This window comes from Glandiceps talaboti, chromosome 8 (assembly GCF_964340395.1).
Source record: "Glandiceps talaboti chromosome 8, keGlaTala1.1, whole genome shotgun sequence".
Lineage (NCBI taxonomy): Eukaryota > Metazoa > Hemichordata > Enteropneusta > Spengelidae > Glandiceps > Glandiceps talaboti.
In genome coordinates, this window is record NC_135556.1 from 14,155,319 (window position 1) to 14,171,354 (window position 16,036).

The window sequence follows — 16,036 nt, forward strand, 5'->3', positions numbered from 1 at the left end:
TACTCCATCTTTTCGAAGTTTTGCACATACTAGTTTAGACACAATTCAAATGTATGTACATCCATATTCACAGAGATAAACCTTCTGTTTGAAGCTTACCTTTGACATGGACGATCAATTCTTGGGCTGAAAGTAATTTGCTAAAACTAAACTGAATGTTTTTTTTTCCATTGAGACACAATTCAAGTGCATTTAAAACATCTGTATTGTCAGAGAAAGGGTCAGACTGATCTTGTCTCAATATATCAATGCCTTCAATGCCCATTTTTTCCTGTAGTGTATTGGGTGAACTAGAATAACGTTATGATATGACTAGGCATTGTTATGTATGATGTTATGAACTTGCTAGTGAAGTGTAAAACCAGATTTCAGGTGTCAACTAAGAGCACAATATTGTTATATTAGGGCCATGTCCTCAAACGCAAAAGACTTGTTCAATGAAACACCAATGGGTGTGACGTCAAGTTTATTATATTTACGTGGGGTTCATGTCATTTTAAATGTTCACTAATTATGAGGAGGAAAAACTTGATGTATTAAGTATCGGGTCTTACTGATGGCTTATATATTTCATAAATAAGCACACTGTGTACAATCCATACCAGAATCCATACAGGTGAAGGTATGCATTTCAGAGTGACCATTAAATAACGACTGATTGCTCAGTTGTTTTCTGAAAGAAATTCACTTTGACCCATCTTTTATTCCACCGATAGGTTCCTCTTGTAGTGCCACTGACATTCATAATATGGCTAATGATTTTGAAAGTTTTTGGATTCATAGCTGCACCCTTTGAAGCTGGTATGGGCCTAGCAATAATACTAACTGGAATCCCGGTCTACTACTTTGGCAAATGGAAGAACAAACCACGTTCTCTCACAAATATGACAGGTTTGATTTCAGAATTATGTTTTTGCATATAAATATTCTATGTATCTTTTGCATATTTTAGAGTTAAAAATTTACAAGTCAGTAAATATGTTAAATAATACTTAAATACAAACGTTTTATTTAATATTTTTCAAATAGGGTCATCAAATTAATGAACTGATCTTCATGTTTTCCTTTGTGTATATTTTCTATCATTTGGTATATTTTTGTTGGAGTTAACTGTCTATTTGTCTTTTGAAGTGTTTGTGTGTGTAATCTTAGTTTATGCTTTGTAAACTTTACATTGTATTAAGTCCTGAATTGATATACAAGGTCATCCATTCATCTGTTCTTCCTTCAATTTCATTTTATGTCGTAAAAGTTAGTATGTATCATTATCAATTACATCCTGCCCACTTGACATGGCATTATAACAAAATTAATTACTTATCAGAAGTTACCAGCTTCTGAATGAGGTACTGACACATTTGCAAGTCTATCACATTCACTTATCATTAATTCATTATATTTTATGTTCAGATGCAGTTGGGATATTTTTTCAAACTTATTTACAAGTATTAAGACAAGAGGAGAATACTTACTAAATACCAGATACACCTGTATGTGGACCAGTGATTGGCTACATTGTTACAGACGTTCTAGAATCCACCAATGACACATACTGTATGATAGAGCGGTCAGCAGCTTTGAATTCATTGAATTTATTCAGATTTCAAAGATTGTCTTCATCTTCCAATTATAGACATAATTATATTTCACAATATTTTATTCTTGAAATATATTTCATCATTCAGTAGAGTATGGAAAGTATTACCATTCCAACAAATAACACTTCCTTGCAACTAAACTGATTGACAACTTATTCAAAATTTGTTATCCTGTTTCCATTTAGACAATTCAAATTAAAATAGTAGCCTACCAAAATACAACTATTGTGACATGATTGTAAATATTTCTTTTTATCATTAATTTTAAAAATATATTTATCATTAAAAATATCATTTATCATTCCGGAATGAATAATACCAGAAGTAGTGACTTCAATTTTACAGAGGATGCTTACTTTTATTTTGTTTTATGCAATATGGCTGCTTTGTAAAACTATCATTTGTCATGTTTGTATTTTAGTGTATCAATATCAATATGTAATTTCATTTATCCCAACATGGACAATTTGAAAATGCAGCATAATAATATTACGACTTTACAATCAGCCTATCAACTGATTTCTTGTGTACTTTGTCTAACCAATCAAAATTACTGTTACAACTTTACTATCAGCCTATCAACTGATTTCTTGTGTACTTTGTCTAACCAATCAAAATTATGGTTACAACCTTACTATCAGCCTATCAACTGATTTCTTGTTTACTTTGTCTAACCAATCAAGATTACTGTTACAATTTTGCCATCAGCCTATCAACCGATTTCTTGTGTACTTTATCTAACCAACTGACAAGGATTTCATTCAGTTCACGTGGCCTGAAAGGAAAAATAAAATGAACCGTAACAGTTTGGGTATTTGGCAAAGTGATGATGACGCTCTAACTATTCATGTTTGCAACAAGGTTGCATATCAGCCTACCCTATTGTATAGACCCACGAGTTGACACTGTCAATAGTCAACCCATCAAATGTTTGACTTCAGAGTCAATTAGGTTCAATAAGAGATATCTTAAGTTAATTGTCTGCTTCACTGTGACCAATGATGTATTTTATTGATAAATATCACACATTTAACAAGTTAACATCCATATTAAAAATATATAAAACTTACAAGGAGATAGTAAATGATATAATAAATAACATTAAATTTAACAGATTTGACTTACTTTTCAACTTGAGTCCAGTGTCCACATTCTAGATTTGCGCGTGTTAGATCTGGAACCTTGTAAGATAAAAAAAAAACATTGTCAGGCATTGAATAAAAAAAAACACGCTTTATCAGAACATGTATGTTTTATTAATCTCAGAGGCATTAAGCGTAATTACCTTGGACATGTATCCATACTGCTATCATTCAATTGATTACTAAGCTATACTGAATTGCACCTATTGGATAAATCTTGTGTACAAAGTTCAGAGGTCACATGTAAACTTAAAAGCGTGACTAGTGCGACCCCCTAGTGCACATATATCTAGTCTCTGCTGTAGATTATTTCTAAAGGAAAATCAAATGATTCCCTCCTCTCAAGTACAATTTCTACTACATCAGCTAAATTCTTCTCATATAGTGCCATACACCCTTCTCTCTTGGCCACATCAGCTAATTTTTTTTCACATTTCTTTTTAAGTCGTCTTTGTCCCATCTGATATCTCTGTTCTTAACAGCAACCACAGTATTTCTTTGCAGTATTTTGTTGTGGATTTATTTTTAACATTGTACTATGCAGTTTATTTTTGTATTCTGTTTTGTGTTTTCAGCTTTATATGAACTGTCGTTTTCATTTCTCTGTAGCAGTGGTAAATAGCAAAAACTTAAGGTCAAGTTACAGGAGGCAACTCAAAGAGCAATTAACTAAGCAATTCATCGCATGCGACTAATTGAAACCTTTACATGTCTGCACATGTGGTGGAACAACTTGGCCTATGGCAACTCACCAAGCAATTAGTTGCTTCATGTATGCTAGCATCACATGCAACGAATTGCTTCACATGTCACCCGTTGTGGCTTTAACTTACCCATGGCTCCATAAATCTAGAAGACTCTGGTGTTAACACATAGTCATAGGATGCAGTCACCATCAAAGACGGTACTCTCACCTGTTTTATATAAGATAGAATAAGATTTTAAAGTGTCAACAAAGTCATTGTCCTTATTCTAAAATTTATCATTTCACACACCAATGTCATTGTAACATAACTAAACATACTTTAAATTGATTTATATCCAAATAAAAAAGTCAGTCACCAAAATAACATTTTTCACCTAAATCAGTACATGATAACATTGCTTAGATGATCTTAAATTGACTAATTCATCGTCTTCATAACCATAGGAACATCACTATTTTCAATGGTTTAACATTTTTCACCCAAAAATAACATATCTTGTGCTAAATGTGCATGTCAAGAATCGTACCATTTTGCTGAGAAAAATATCTAAGCACATTTCAGATCATTCTGCCCAATAGCTTTGGAGGTCAAGATATTTATCAAACGTCATCATCAGAACTAATTTACATATCATAGGTGGGGTCACCATGTCATGAAAACTTCTTCATCTACATTAGAGTTTGAAAGCTCACCATTTAGACCTAATTTGAATATCAACAATGGGGTCATCACATCATGCATAGTCCTTCATCTACACATCCCTAGAAACATCCGTACCATTTTTCAGATCAATCTAACAAGTAGCTTTGGAGTTTAATTTTCTTCAAATACCAAAATCACACTATTTTGATCCAACTAGACACACTAAGTAATGTCCCCACCAAATACCAAGGCAAATAGATTGGCAATTTTCAACTTTTTAAGACATTTATGTCCTCCTACACATACACAGACAGACAAATAACTTAAGCTTCACCATGACTATGTTTAGTAATGTGAAATATTCATTTATCCAAAAGATCAATTTCTACAGTTAAATATATTGAATTATTTCCAAGATAAAAGTTTCAATCAATGTTACCTTTCTATGCGGTATTTTACACCCTTCTTTCCAATTCGTTTCAATATTCCGATACCAATTCAAAGGACCCCTGGAGTAGAGAGAGAGCCCATTATTAACAAATAATGAAACTTTTTATCATATTCTTTAAATTACATGATTGATTAAGAGCTACAACACATGCATATCATCAAAGGTATATAAACATAGTAAATAAGCATATGGGACAAATTGAACAATATTAAAGACAATATTTTTATGCATCAACAGAACCTTGGATCAAATACATGTACACTCATTGTGTTGGTATATTTGTCAGCAAATTATCAAGTACTGTAGCCATGTTTATTTTGTGCATGAAAACTTTGGTGGAATGATGTGTAAGATACATTTTAACTTGACAGACAGTGCAACAGGAACTTGTAACTTTGACCCATTCAATTCCTACCTGAAACCTGTCTTCTTGAATTGCTGTACATAGTAATCAATGTCTTCTTGCTTCATAGTAGATGGAACAGGTGGTTTGTCAGGGAAGCCAACTAGCATACCACCTAATAATGACAACACATGTAAAATTTCCTAATTTCATAAAATGTACTACACTTGTCTCTAAGGTACATTGTACATCAAACTGGAAAACAATTGTAAAGACCCAGAACATAGAATGAAAATATGAAATCATGACAATAAAATTTGAAATTGTCACAAATTTAATATTTGTTAAAATGGCCATATGGATGACGGTTTGGTATTTGTTTGGATTGTTTGGATACAACATTTTCTTATCTATACTTTGTACTGACAAAATATGCAGTCAAAATTTAGGGTCCCTGAATTAGGTAAAAAGTTTGGAAAATACAAATGCATAGAACAATACAACATCTAAAGGATATACAAACCATTTTTATCAGATATTGGCTGAAACAACAACGAAGTGCCAGTTTCACCTTAGACAGTTATGTCTAAGCCAAAGATGTGCAAAGCCAGACTTATAATTACAAATTTATCTAAATTAATAAGCAAGCACATTCTCGTCCCAGCCAGGTACTCACTAGGCTAGAAAACTGTTTTATTTGTACAGTAAAGATGAACAGGAATAAGACCTGGTCTCAACCATAACCTAATTTGGGCAGTACAGATGTACTCTCTTCAGAAATAAGTATTAGTAGTATGTACCTCTCTTTGTAACTGTGGCTGTTGATCCTGTTCCCTTACTTATCTTTCCACTGGATATCATTGCTTTCTGTAGAAATAAAAGGACAATATATAAAGGACATATACAAAGTTATCAAGTTGTTTTAATGCTTTTCAATGCTTTGAATTGTATACTGAGCAGTGAACTGTAGCCTGGAATCCATGAGGGGAGGATTTTTTACATTCGTCTTTCCAATACGCATGGATTCCAGGCTAACTGAACTAAGGTTAGGAAATGTAACTGTAAAACAATGACCAAAAATAACTTACTTGTACCAGTGGTTTCTTTTAAACTTACATGTAGCAATTGGGCTAAAAACTTATTTTTGTCTTCAATACAAGGAACTCATTTGATATTAAAATTAAAATCAAAGAATATTACTCTAACAGTCATCAGAAAACAACAGAAAGGGTGACAGCCATCCCAAATTAGACCTTAATTATTCACATGTTTATAATGGTTAGGAAGAATTCATCATAAATAGTGTGTATTTGTAGAAATCCTGTTATGAAAAGAAAGTTCTAATTCTCCCCCACCCCCCAACCCTCCCTCCCCCACCCCCCAACCCTCCCTCTCCATGCTGTCTATTCATCAAACGATGAATTAGCATCAAGTGTTTCAAGAAAGGTCACTCTACCCACTATTTATTGACCAAAAGTCTGTTCATGGGTTATTCAGGGTTGTATATTAATGCTATGCACTTTTTTAAGTTCATGATTCGATAATTATTATCATCGCCTCTATCTACATTGCATTCTACCTAATTTGAATATGCACACAGTATAGAATTTGCATGTCACTATGGTCACTACCTAATTTGAATATGCAAAGTATAGAATTTGCATGTCACTAAGGTGACTACCTAATTTGAATATGCACACAATATATAATTTGCATGTCACTACCTAATTTGAATAAGTGCATGGTATCTAATTTGCATGTTACCTTCTAATTTGAATAAATACATGGTATATTTGAATGTTTACATTTGCATTTGTACTGATATTTATTTACTTGTTAAGATAGAGAATAATCCTTACCAAATCAGTAGACACACTCATAAAACACTTGATGGATCGGTCTATATTTTTTTCGAATTCTGCTTCAGCTACACCCTGAAATAAAGGAAGAAATAGTATTGATTAAACATAATATCAATGACATTGCAGTTGATATCATTCGACAAACTAGTACTAGATAAATTTGTAGTTGCTATTATAATTGGGTTGTCAGTGGCTGAGCGGTTAAACCACTTGCCTCTTACCACTGCAGTCAGGGTTCGAACCCATTCAGGGTTAGATTAAATTTACCATGCTGTAAGTAAGAAGAGTGTCATTCAGTTTGACTCTACCAAACAATGCCGGTTTTACCTGGGTACCTCGGTTTCCTCCTGCATTAACACTGATCCATGAGGGATGGCCCTCGTTGGACTTCTTGGGAGATAAGTGTTTATATACTTAATGAACTATCTAGTATAAATAAAGATTATTAATTTATTGATCATTGCCATTACAATATCTAATCAATTGTGAAATATGTACTTCATTGTGTTTTCTATATGCTCATTTCCTGGCTCTCATTGACAATGTTAATTTAACCTAAACACTTGGTAGTGCAAAGGCTATTAATGTGGTCATGAACTCAAAAGTACTTCTATCAGATAATATGAAATTCTCCACATTTAGCTTTATCCATTATAAAAACTAATATGGTCTATGTTTTGTCAAGTGTTATTAAGCTCTACACAGTCTGATGAAATTATGGCACTTGGATTTATTCAAATACTAAACACTTCTTTGCTGGGATTCCAGTATTACAACTTCCTGTCAGTTTGTGATGGATTACTACTGACATGTGTTGTTCACCATTGCCCCAGAAGGCGGTTTAGCGAGATTTTCGGTGAAATTAGTCCATTCGACTATATGTGGAGAGAATAGTGATTGTAGAAAATGTTGACAGGTATAGGACTAGACTATCTTGCCTTGGGATATTTGTACTTACAGGTGTTTGAAAGTACAGTTGATAGTCAAATCTACCAGGATTCTCTTGCATACTCTTTAAGGGATTCTTCTTTGTGTTAACAGGAAATAGTGGAGTATTGATACCAGCCACAGCTCTAGGGATTTCATGTAAATATAATACAATATACTATAACATAATATTTTACAATACAATACAATACAATACAATACAATACAATATTATATGATATGATATGCGATATGAAACGAGATGAGACACTACCGGTACAATACAATATGACATGACATGACATGATATATAACATATCATGATGTAATTCATATAAAAAATACAAAACAATGTAAGTAAAGTGATAAGGTGAAGTGATTTACCTTGTTCTGTCTGGATAAAATAACCCCATATTCCAGACAACTGCACCACCCCAGTCATGACCCACAAAGGTGGCATCTGAAATAGTCTGTATACAAGTAAAATGATAAGGTTGACTTACCTTGTTCTGTCTGGATAAAATAACCCCATATTCCAGACAACTGAACCACCCCAGTCATGACCAACAAAGGTAGCATGTGGAATAGCCTGTATAAAAATATCAAAAATGACACTTTACTACACTTGTACAATTCTCTTACAAAGATCATCATGTAAATAAAATTTTAGACCGGATGTACTTTCAAAGAGAGAATTTGAAAACCCTATATATGGAGAAGTTTACCAGGTACAGTAGGGACACTGCAATTAATGACTGATTTTCATGGCAAGGCAAGCACACATGCATTGATCATAAACTGTGTTTACTATTTCAGACTGTATATTATTATAAAGTAACAGTGTTAAACCATGTTTCCTGACTTGGAATGTGTATCATATAAAGTAAATAATGTAAAACCATTTTTGCTGACTCGGACTGTTCATCTTCAAAGTAATACTTTGTTAATCTAAACTATGTTTACCGACTTGGAATGTTTATCATATGACAGTAGCACTATGTGTTACTAATCAAACTCCTGTTTAAAGTATGCTTCATGATTTTATGCAAACTAGAATTCTTTTTTTTTTGTTCCATATGCATGGAAAAAAGATGAACCAGTAATACTAACCAAAGTGTCCAATAGGGCAACCAAATCCTATAAATACAAAATGAAAAATTATAATTATTATATCATTTTCATGAGAAAGTAAGACATAATGGATTTCAAGTTTAGATTTGTGCTAGAATACTGTAAACTTAGATATTTTCATTATTAGAAATTCTTGTGATTTTAGAGTCTTCAGCAAGTTTTCAAAGATTAATAATTACTACTGTAACACTTATCATTGTGTTCATGTACAAGAAAACATTTTAGAACTACATATTTTTGCACGTTTTCTAGCAAAAATAAGTCTTCAGCGAAATTTCCAGGTTTGCAGTAATTTTTGCATGTAGGAGTTAGTAAACAGAATACAGAAATACCTATCTAACAACAATAGTTGCTTTGAATGTCGGAAGCTTATCAACTTTGGAATTGAAAGGATCACTGTTTTTGATGAACATTTTAATCTCATATAATGCACGTGACTGATCATAGGACCATTTTATCAGGGAGATTTCCTTAAGCAAAGCCCTGCAGATAAATTATCAAGGTAATTTTATGAGCTGTTTTGAATAATTTTATCCAAATAATATATTTAGACAACATTTCAATGAATCAGAAAGTTTACTAGTTGAAGCAAATTTCTTCAAAATTGTCAGTGATCCAGAGAGGCTATCAGAACATTTCACTTAGACTGTATTATGTAGTATTTCAAAGCAACTTTTGATGAGTTGGCTTTTCCATATCACCAAAATGATCAACCTGAGAAATAGTTAATTACTTACACCGCACAATTTCACTTGAGAGTATTCCTCAATTTCTGAAATATGAAAACAGAAAATGATTATTATCATTTACAGAAGTACTTCATTATAATTACTTTATGTCATGGACATTACAGTATCATGTATGACACTACAAATCTTGTGCTCAAAACAGAGAAGAATAAACAATGATGGTGTCATGGTCAAATGGTTAGAGTGGCTGGCCGTGAATCTGTAAGTTGCTGGTTCGAGCGTCAGCACCATAATTTGCATCTGAATGGCTAACGTCCTTACACAAGATTTGAACCACAATTGTGCCCCAGTCAACCCAGCTATATATTGGGATCCTGGTAGGACAACTGTTGCTATGTGAAGGACTTAGTCCTATGTGCTTACAGTGACTGCAATGAATTGTACACTCACAATAGAGGTTAGGAAGACAAATACGGAACGTCATTCGCACAATGTCCCAACATGCTTAACAAACGAACATTGTTCCATTAAGTCGATACCCCCTCCCCCAAATGAACATTCACAAGTGTGACATCAAACATTTCTATATAATGTAAACTATGATGAAAACTAGCAGTCACACCACTATGATCGATGTAATGTAAAAACATGATTGTAAACACATTAAAATACTACCAGAAACCCAGCACCATGTCTCACATTAGAAGTAAATTTTTATCAACTTATCAACATCTCAGTAGTAAATTTAAAAACTGTTATCATTGAAGGAGTGAAAGTTTTCCGTCAAAATTTGGTTAGAAGTGTGAAAATGAAGTTCAACAACTGCACCTTCACCAGACCCTCCCCCTAAATGAATGAGGTTGCTTTATTGATGAACTTGTATGACATTGTGCAATCGTCCCTAAGTGTGTTTAAAAGATATAGGTTTTTGCCAAAGGTAATAACTTAGAGTGTTATGGATCAGGACATTCATTGTAGAAAAGAACAATGAAAATGTGTACCATGATTTTCTATAACAAGAGTTTTTAAAAGTTTCAGTTCCTAACTTGTGTTGATTGCTGTACTTTTAATCTCATTTGGACCACTAAATGATACATAAATAGTGACACATTTAGAGAGAGACATACAGATAGACAGTGAGAGAGTACGAAAGAGAGACAGAAAAAGACAAAATGGTGCGACAGAAAGGCAACTTAATTCAGACAGACAGACAGACAGACAGAGACATTAATTGCAAGTACCTGGTGGACTTGATGAGTCTCCATACCCTCTCATATCTGGTACAATCACTCGATACCCAGCCAGTGCAAGTGCAGGAATCTAAACCAGAGATAACAAAACAACAACCATTTATGTTGTACATTATCTATTTATTGTTATTGTTATTATTATTATTATTATTATTATTATTATTATGAATAAAGACAAATCTGTCCGGTTTTTTTCACAAGTTTGCAGATTATATGATATAGACATGAAGAGTAATTCTTACCTGGTATCGCCATGAATACCAACTTTCTGGGAAACCATGGCAACAGACAACAGCTGGTCCCTGACCAACATCAACATAATGTATGCGATAACCATCCTAATATAAAGAACAGCAAATGAATTAGTAGATTTTTAAATGAGTTCAGAAAGTCTTTTTTGTGTGTGTCTATAAATCTCTCTCCGTTTGTTCAATTGTTTTCACTTCTACTGCTTGCATATGACAGTTTTTAAAAAATGTTTTATTTATTTCATAAAATAACATCTTTTTTATTATTCAATTTTCATTTCATTATTACACTTCCAGTACTTTCTTTTGAGTTTTGTAAATAGTTATATTTAAATGCATGAAAAAGTTGTAAAATTACATCCTGAGCTGAGATGCATTCTTTCTTGAAGAATTCGAGGTTTGTTGATTTACATTACAGATGGAGGAATTTCGACATGGGTACAGACCAACAATTAACATTTAAACTTTCTGAAGTTTAGACTGCAAAATACTATTGCTGTGGTATTACAATAGATTCTGTGTAGTACATGACTGTACTAAGCATATCACAAAGCCTTCACATATCAGTTGTTAGCTGAAGGAGTAAACCACACACACTATTAAACCATAGATGTTGGAGAAAGAGAGAATCTCTCCAACGTCTATGGCTGAACTCAGTTTTTTTTATATAAAATTATGTAATCTTTTCAAGAATAGAAATGTCAAAAGTTCACCTTTGTTGTTATGTATGAATGTGGTACCATGTCTGGTTTAGCTGCTGGTGGTGGCTGTTCTTCAAACACCTAGGAAGAAAAACAACAATCTATTAAAATTTTGGTATAAGTGATAGCGTTTAATTGTATAACATTTGTGTTCTTACAAAGAAAAGAAACGCAAACAGAAACAACAAAATAAAAAATGAACACAATGCGGACAAACTATTGAAATCTTAATTTCTTGAAAAGCAGTACTGGTAACATCAAAAACAAGCAGATCACCTCGCCTCTGTCAAACTGTCTTTGAATCATTAGGTATTTTAGATAAACATTTTTCTGGCTTTACATATTTCGTAAAGCCAAAAATTGGCATGGTTCTGGTTACACACCTTGAAAAAATAGGTAGGGCATGGTATTCAACATTTTTTTTTTTTGTACGTGAAAGGGGTCATGATATCTTTACTATGCTTTTAATTTTTTGATTTTCATGCCTATATTATTATGTTTCTCACAAAAAATAGTTTAGGGTTGGCAAAAAAATTCTAGGTAGTGATAGTTAATCTCATTTGACCCCATATTATTTTAATTTGGTCTAAAATTTCACATCGTTGTTTTTAAATGGAGGAAATATTTATTTAAAAACATTGTCTTTCTGGACCAATCCACAATATATAGTAGCATGATTTCCACTAACAACATGTAACATTGCTAATTCTTGTTGGAGCAAATGAAAAGTCTAAGTATTTTAGGTTAAAAAATCTCAGGTAAATTGTTAGAAAGAACGTAACATTAACACAGTATAGTAGCTCTTACATTAACATTAGTTGCTTCTTGTAGTTGCTTGAGTGCTACATCAGGGTCTTCTACTTTGATTGTATGAATTCCCATCTGTCTTGCTGGTTTTAGATTTGATCCAATATCATCCAGAAATACAGTCTGAAAGAAAATACAAACATTATATAAATTATAACATCTTGTGACGTTTTCTAATCCCTAAAACCAGTAAAACCATGAGTGGAAATATTTTATAAAGATTATAGTGTTGCTGAAAATAGTTACAACAAAGTCCTGTATAAATTTAATAAAAAGGTTTACAGCATTCTCAATAAAACTTGCGAAAATATGTAGCATGCAATGTTCCCACTAAGGCTTATTTGCGTACTACTTCCCCAGGTCTCCATCTGCTCTCGCAGTCAAATTTCATGTTTTGCGCAACCTTATATCCAAGTATCAAGAATGAAAGAGAAAATATATACAAATAAAGTATAATTAATGATTAAATGAAATGTTGTCATAGAGTTTTATTCCTCTCTATTCAGCATCCAAGAGCAGGTAAAAAGTGCTAGCTTCATATTGCAATTAAACACATGATTTTGTGTTGCTGAAAGGGGAAATATTCCCCTTCTGGACCCCCACATGCATGCAAGCATGGCCGCCATGCCACCCTTTCCATTTTTTTCCCTTTCTCCTTATGTTGCTCAATCTTAGAGGGAACTCTGATAGCATGTACCATAAAAATGATTCAGTACTTCTCTGTTACATTTAGATACCACTAGTATACAGTTTCATTTGCTTACCTCAGAAGGATCCACTCCCATTTTATCACATGCAATTTTGAAAATATCAGGACTAGGTTTTCTGATTCCAACCCTGCAAGATTCTACTATATGGTCAGCATAGTGTCTAAGAACTAATATGAATTGAGAATCTAACTCCTTGTTGTAGACATCATTGATAAAGTTGTTGGTTAAAATACAAGTTTTAAAACCTAGAATAAAAACAAAGATAACATAATGAATATCTAAACACTCAACTTGTGAGTTTAAAACTACAAATGTGGTCATCATTTTGTCAATTTACTGTCACAAAACCATGTGAAGGGCATAATTATGTCCCATATAATATATCACCCTTGTGTCAGGTTTGAATGAAATAGGCAACTGCATGTCACAGATATGACTGCATACATACATACACACAGATGCACAGATACACAGAACCTATTGTATAATAGCCCCTTCAGGCACTCCTTAAGGGGCTACACCAAGATTTCAGTTGTCAAGCCTCTCCTTATTTAACCAGCTCTATTTCACTGCATTAACTCAAAATTGTTTCTGAATAAGTTTTAATGTGTGTTGTGTATTTTATTTGCATTTTAATAAGTTCACTCAGAATATACCATATTCCAGTTACTGAAGTTCTAGCATGATTTTGCCTGTAAGGACTGCAAAACGACACCCTTGATTCTGTATAGTGAGGGCTAAAATGTTGTCATGGCCACTGACAATATGACCATGCACAAAGCTGCAAAAATGTGTGTAGAAGAACTCGTAGCATTACAGTAATGGTGAGGCAGATTTTGATTAGTGTTCGTCAGTTATAAAAACATTACATTTTAACTTCCAGTGAGATCCTCATGGAAATGAGTGGTAATTGTAACTTTGTGTCCGTGTCGTTACACTGCAGCACTCAACTATTCTGACCCTCACTTCTGGTACCAAAACGACTTGCAAACAGCACTCCTAGTGGCCAAAATAAGAAATCTTTTTATCTTTTCGGATAACCGGAATATAGTGTATTGCATTGGTAGTTGAGTCTCAAGTCAGTTGGATATTGTAACTGTTTAGTGCTTCTTACCATTATTTCTAAGGGCTAAAAGTGCCTGTAACATTCCCATCACAACTTTACATTCTGTCATAGCATCAAACATTTTTTTAGGATCAAACTCTGCGGGTAAATTAATATTTGCTTCCTTTGCTGTGGTCTTCACTTCTTCTTTATATTCTTCTAAAAACTGAAGGAAAAAATGGAATGATTGAAAATAACAAACTTATTTACAGCTCTGCATGCTTTGAATGAATGGCTTTAGTTTGTCTAGTGACTCATAGTGACTAAGGCCCCTTAGGTCACTCATATTTTCCTTGGCTAAAGAAAAAATATTGGGGAAATAACATCTGAATATAGAGTTACATATAATACTTCCATATGAAGCAGTGAAAGGTGTTTAAAACAACAGTTGCACTGAATACGCAAGGTCACAGCCAGATGAGTTATTTATAAGTTTGTTACTAATTCATGCAGTGTCTACCAAAATAAGGAATGCCTCCTGACACATCCTAAAATGTAATTCTGCCAAACATTGCATTTGCTACATTGACAATATTCTACTGCAGATCAAGCCATAGTGGTATAATATCTATGTAGACAACAAATAGACTAAGAACTTGCCTCTCGAACTGTCAGTTCTCCCCTCTCCATCTTACAGAAAGCATTATTTGGTCTCCCTTTTATCATCACCAACTCAAGGAAATTGCTGAAAGTGGAGGTGAAAATAGCAAATGAAAGCACAAACAACCAAACAAACAAACACAAACTATATTTTTGCATGATCAAAACTAAGCATTGATGATTTATACATTCAATGAAATTATACCGAAATCAAAGAGGAAAATAACAAATGAATGCACAAATGAACTGATAAAAAACCAACCACACAAACACACGATGACGACGACGACAACAGCAACAACAACAACAACAGCAACAACAACAACAACAACAACAACAACAACAACAACAACAACAACAACAACAAATGACTAAATACAGTATTGTACAAATGGTATTGAAATACAACTGATTTATGTACAATGATATTACTGGAACCCATCAAGTCATCTCTATTTGAGATTGAGATTGAGAAGCAAGTAGATAAAATTTGCACTATAAATTGCTACATGTTATGGTTTACAAACCAAATGTGCATTTTATGAACTCACAATGAATAGTACATATTGTGTAGGTGCAACCTTGGAGTAATTATACTGACTACAGTTACTCCAAAGTGCAACAGAGTAAAACTTACCGGTATACCTAGATAAACTATTGAAATATACAACCTGGTTTTATACAACACACGATACCTTTATAACATATCAATCTATAGTAATATGTGTTTGTTTTTTCCACTAAAATCATACAATTTTGCTCCTCACCCTGGAAGTCCCAGTGACTCTCCATAACTCTTTATCCCTGATTGTGGTGGAGTTATGATAACACCACCAATGTCGAATATCACGGCTTTCTTCATATCCGTTCCCTTCTGACCAGTTAGAGCATTACAATGGAGAGTTCCTGATGAATACAAATATCGTCTGCAAACTAATGCAGCAACGGGTGGAATTTTTAAAGTTCTGATACGACGTGCGCCTTTACTTGGATAAATCCAAGCGTTCTCCAAAAGCAACCTGGTCAATCTGTTATGGCGAGACATGGGACTTTGCACCTAATCGTGGAGGTCAACCAACTACCACCGCAGTCATTCGGACCCCAGGACTAGGACTTGGACGAT

General features: G+C 33.4%; 1 protein-coding gene across 1 annotated transcript; it reads right to left on the bottom strand.

Annotated features, from left to right (window-relative positions):
* Positions 1–1,519: 1,519 nt before the first annotated feature.
* On the bottom strand, positions 1,520–16,036 carry LOC144438503 (bifunctional epoxide hydrolase 2-like). The gene is made up of 19 exons (XM_078127555.1): positions 15,681–16,036; positions 14,914–14,998; positions 14,323–14,479; positions 13,263–13,453; positions 12,499–12,621; positions 11,704–11,772; positions 10,985–11,080; positions 10,734–10,812; positions 9,541–9,575; positions 8,783–8,809; positions 8,176–8,261; positions 7,704–7,818; positions 6,743–6,817; positions 5,684–5,750; positions 4,956–5,058; positions 4,529–4,598; positions 3,574–3,654; positions 2,724–2,779; positions 1,520–2,373 (listed from the first exon to the last, which is right to left on the bottom strand). Exons 1-19 carry the CDS (start codon positions 15,956–15,958, stop codon positions 2,289–2,291), a joined length of 1,878 nt encoding a protein of 625 aa, XP_077983681.1. The 5' UTR covers positions 15,959–16,036; the 3' UTR covers positions 1,520–2,288.

Coding starts and splice junctions, on each gene's coding strand:
- LOC144438503 (XM_078127555.1), bottom strand. CDS start 15,958: ATGTCTCGCCATAACAGATTGACCAGGTTGCTTTTGGAGAACGCTTGG. Junction 12,622..13,262: donor TGGGAGTGGATCCTTCTGAG/GTAAGCAAATGA, acceptor ATTTTCTTTCAG/ACTGTATTTCTGGATGATAT. Junction 5,751..6,742: donor TGAGTGTGTCTACTGATTTG/GTAAGGATTATT, acceptor TTATTTCTACAG/AAAGCAATGATATCCAGTGG.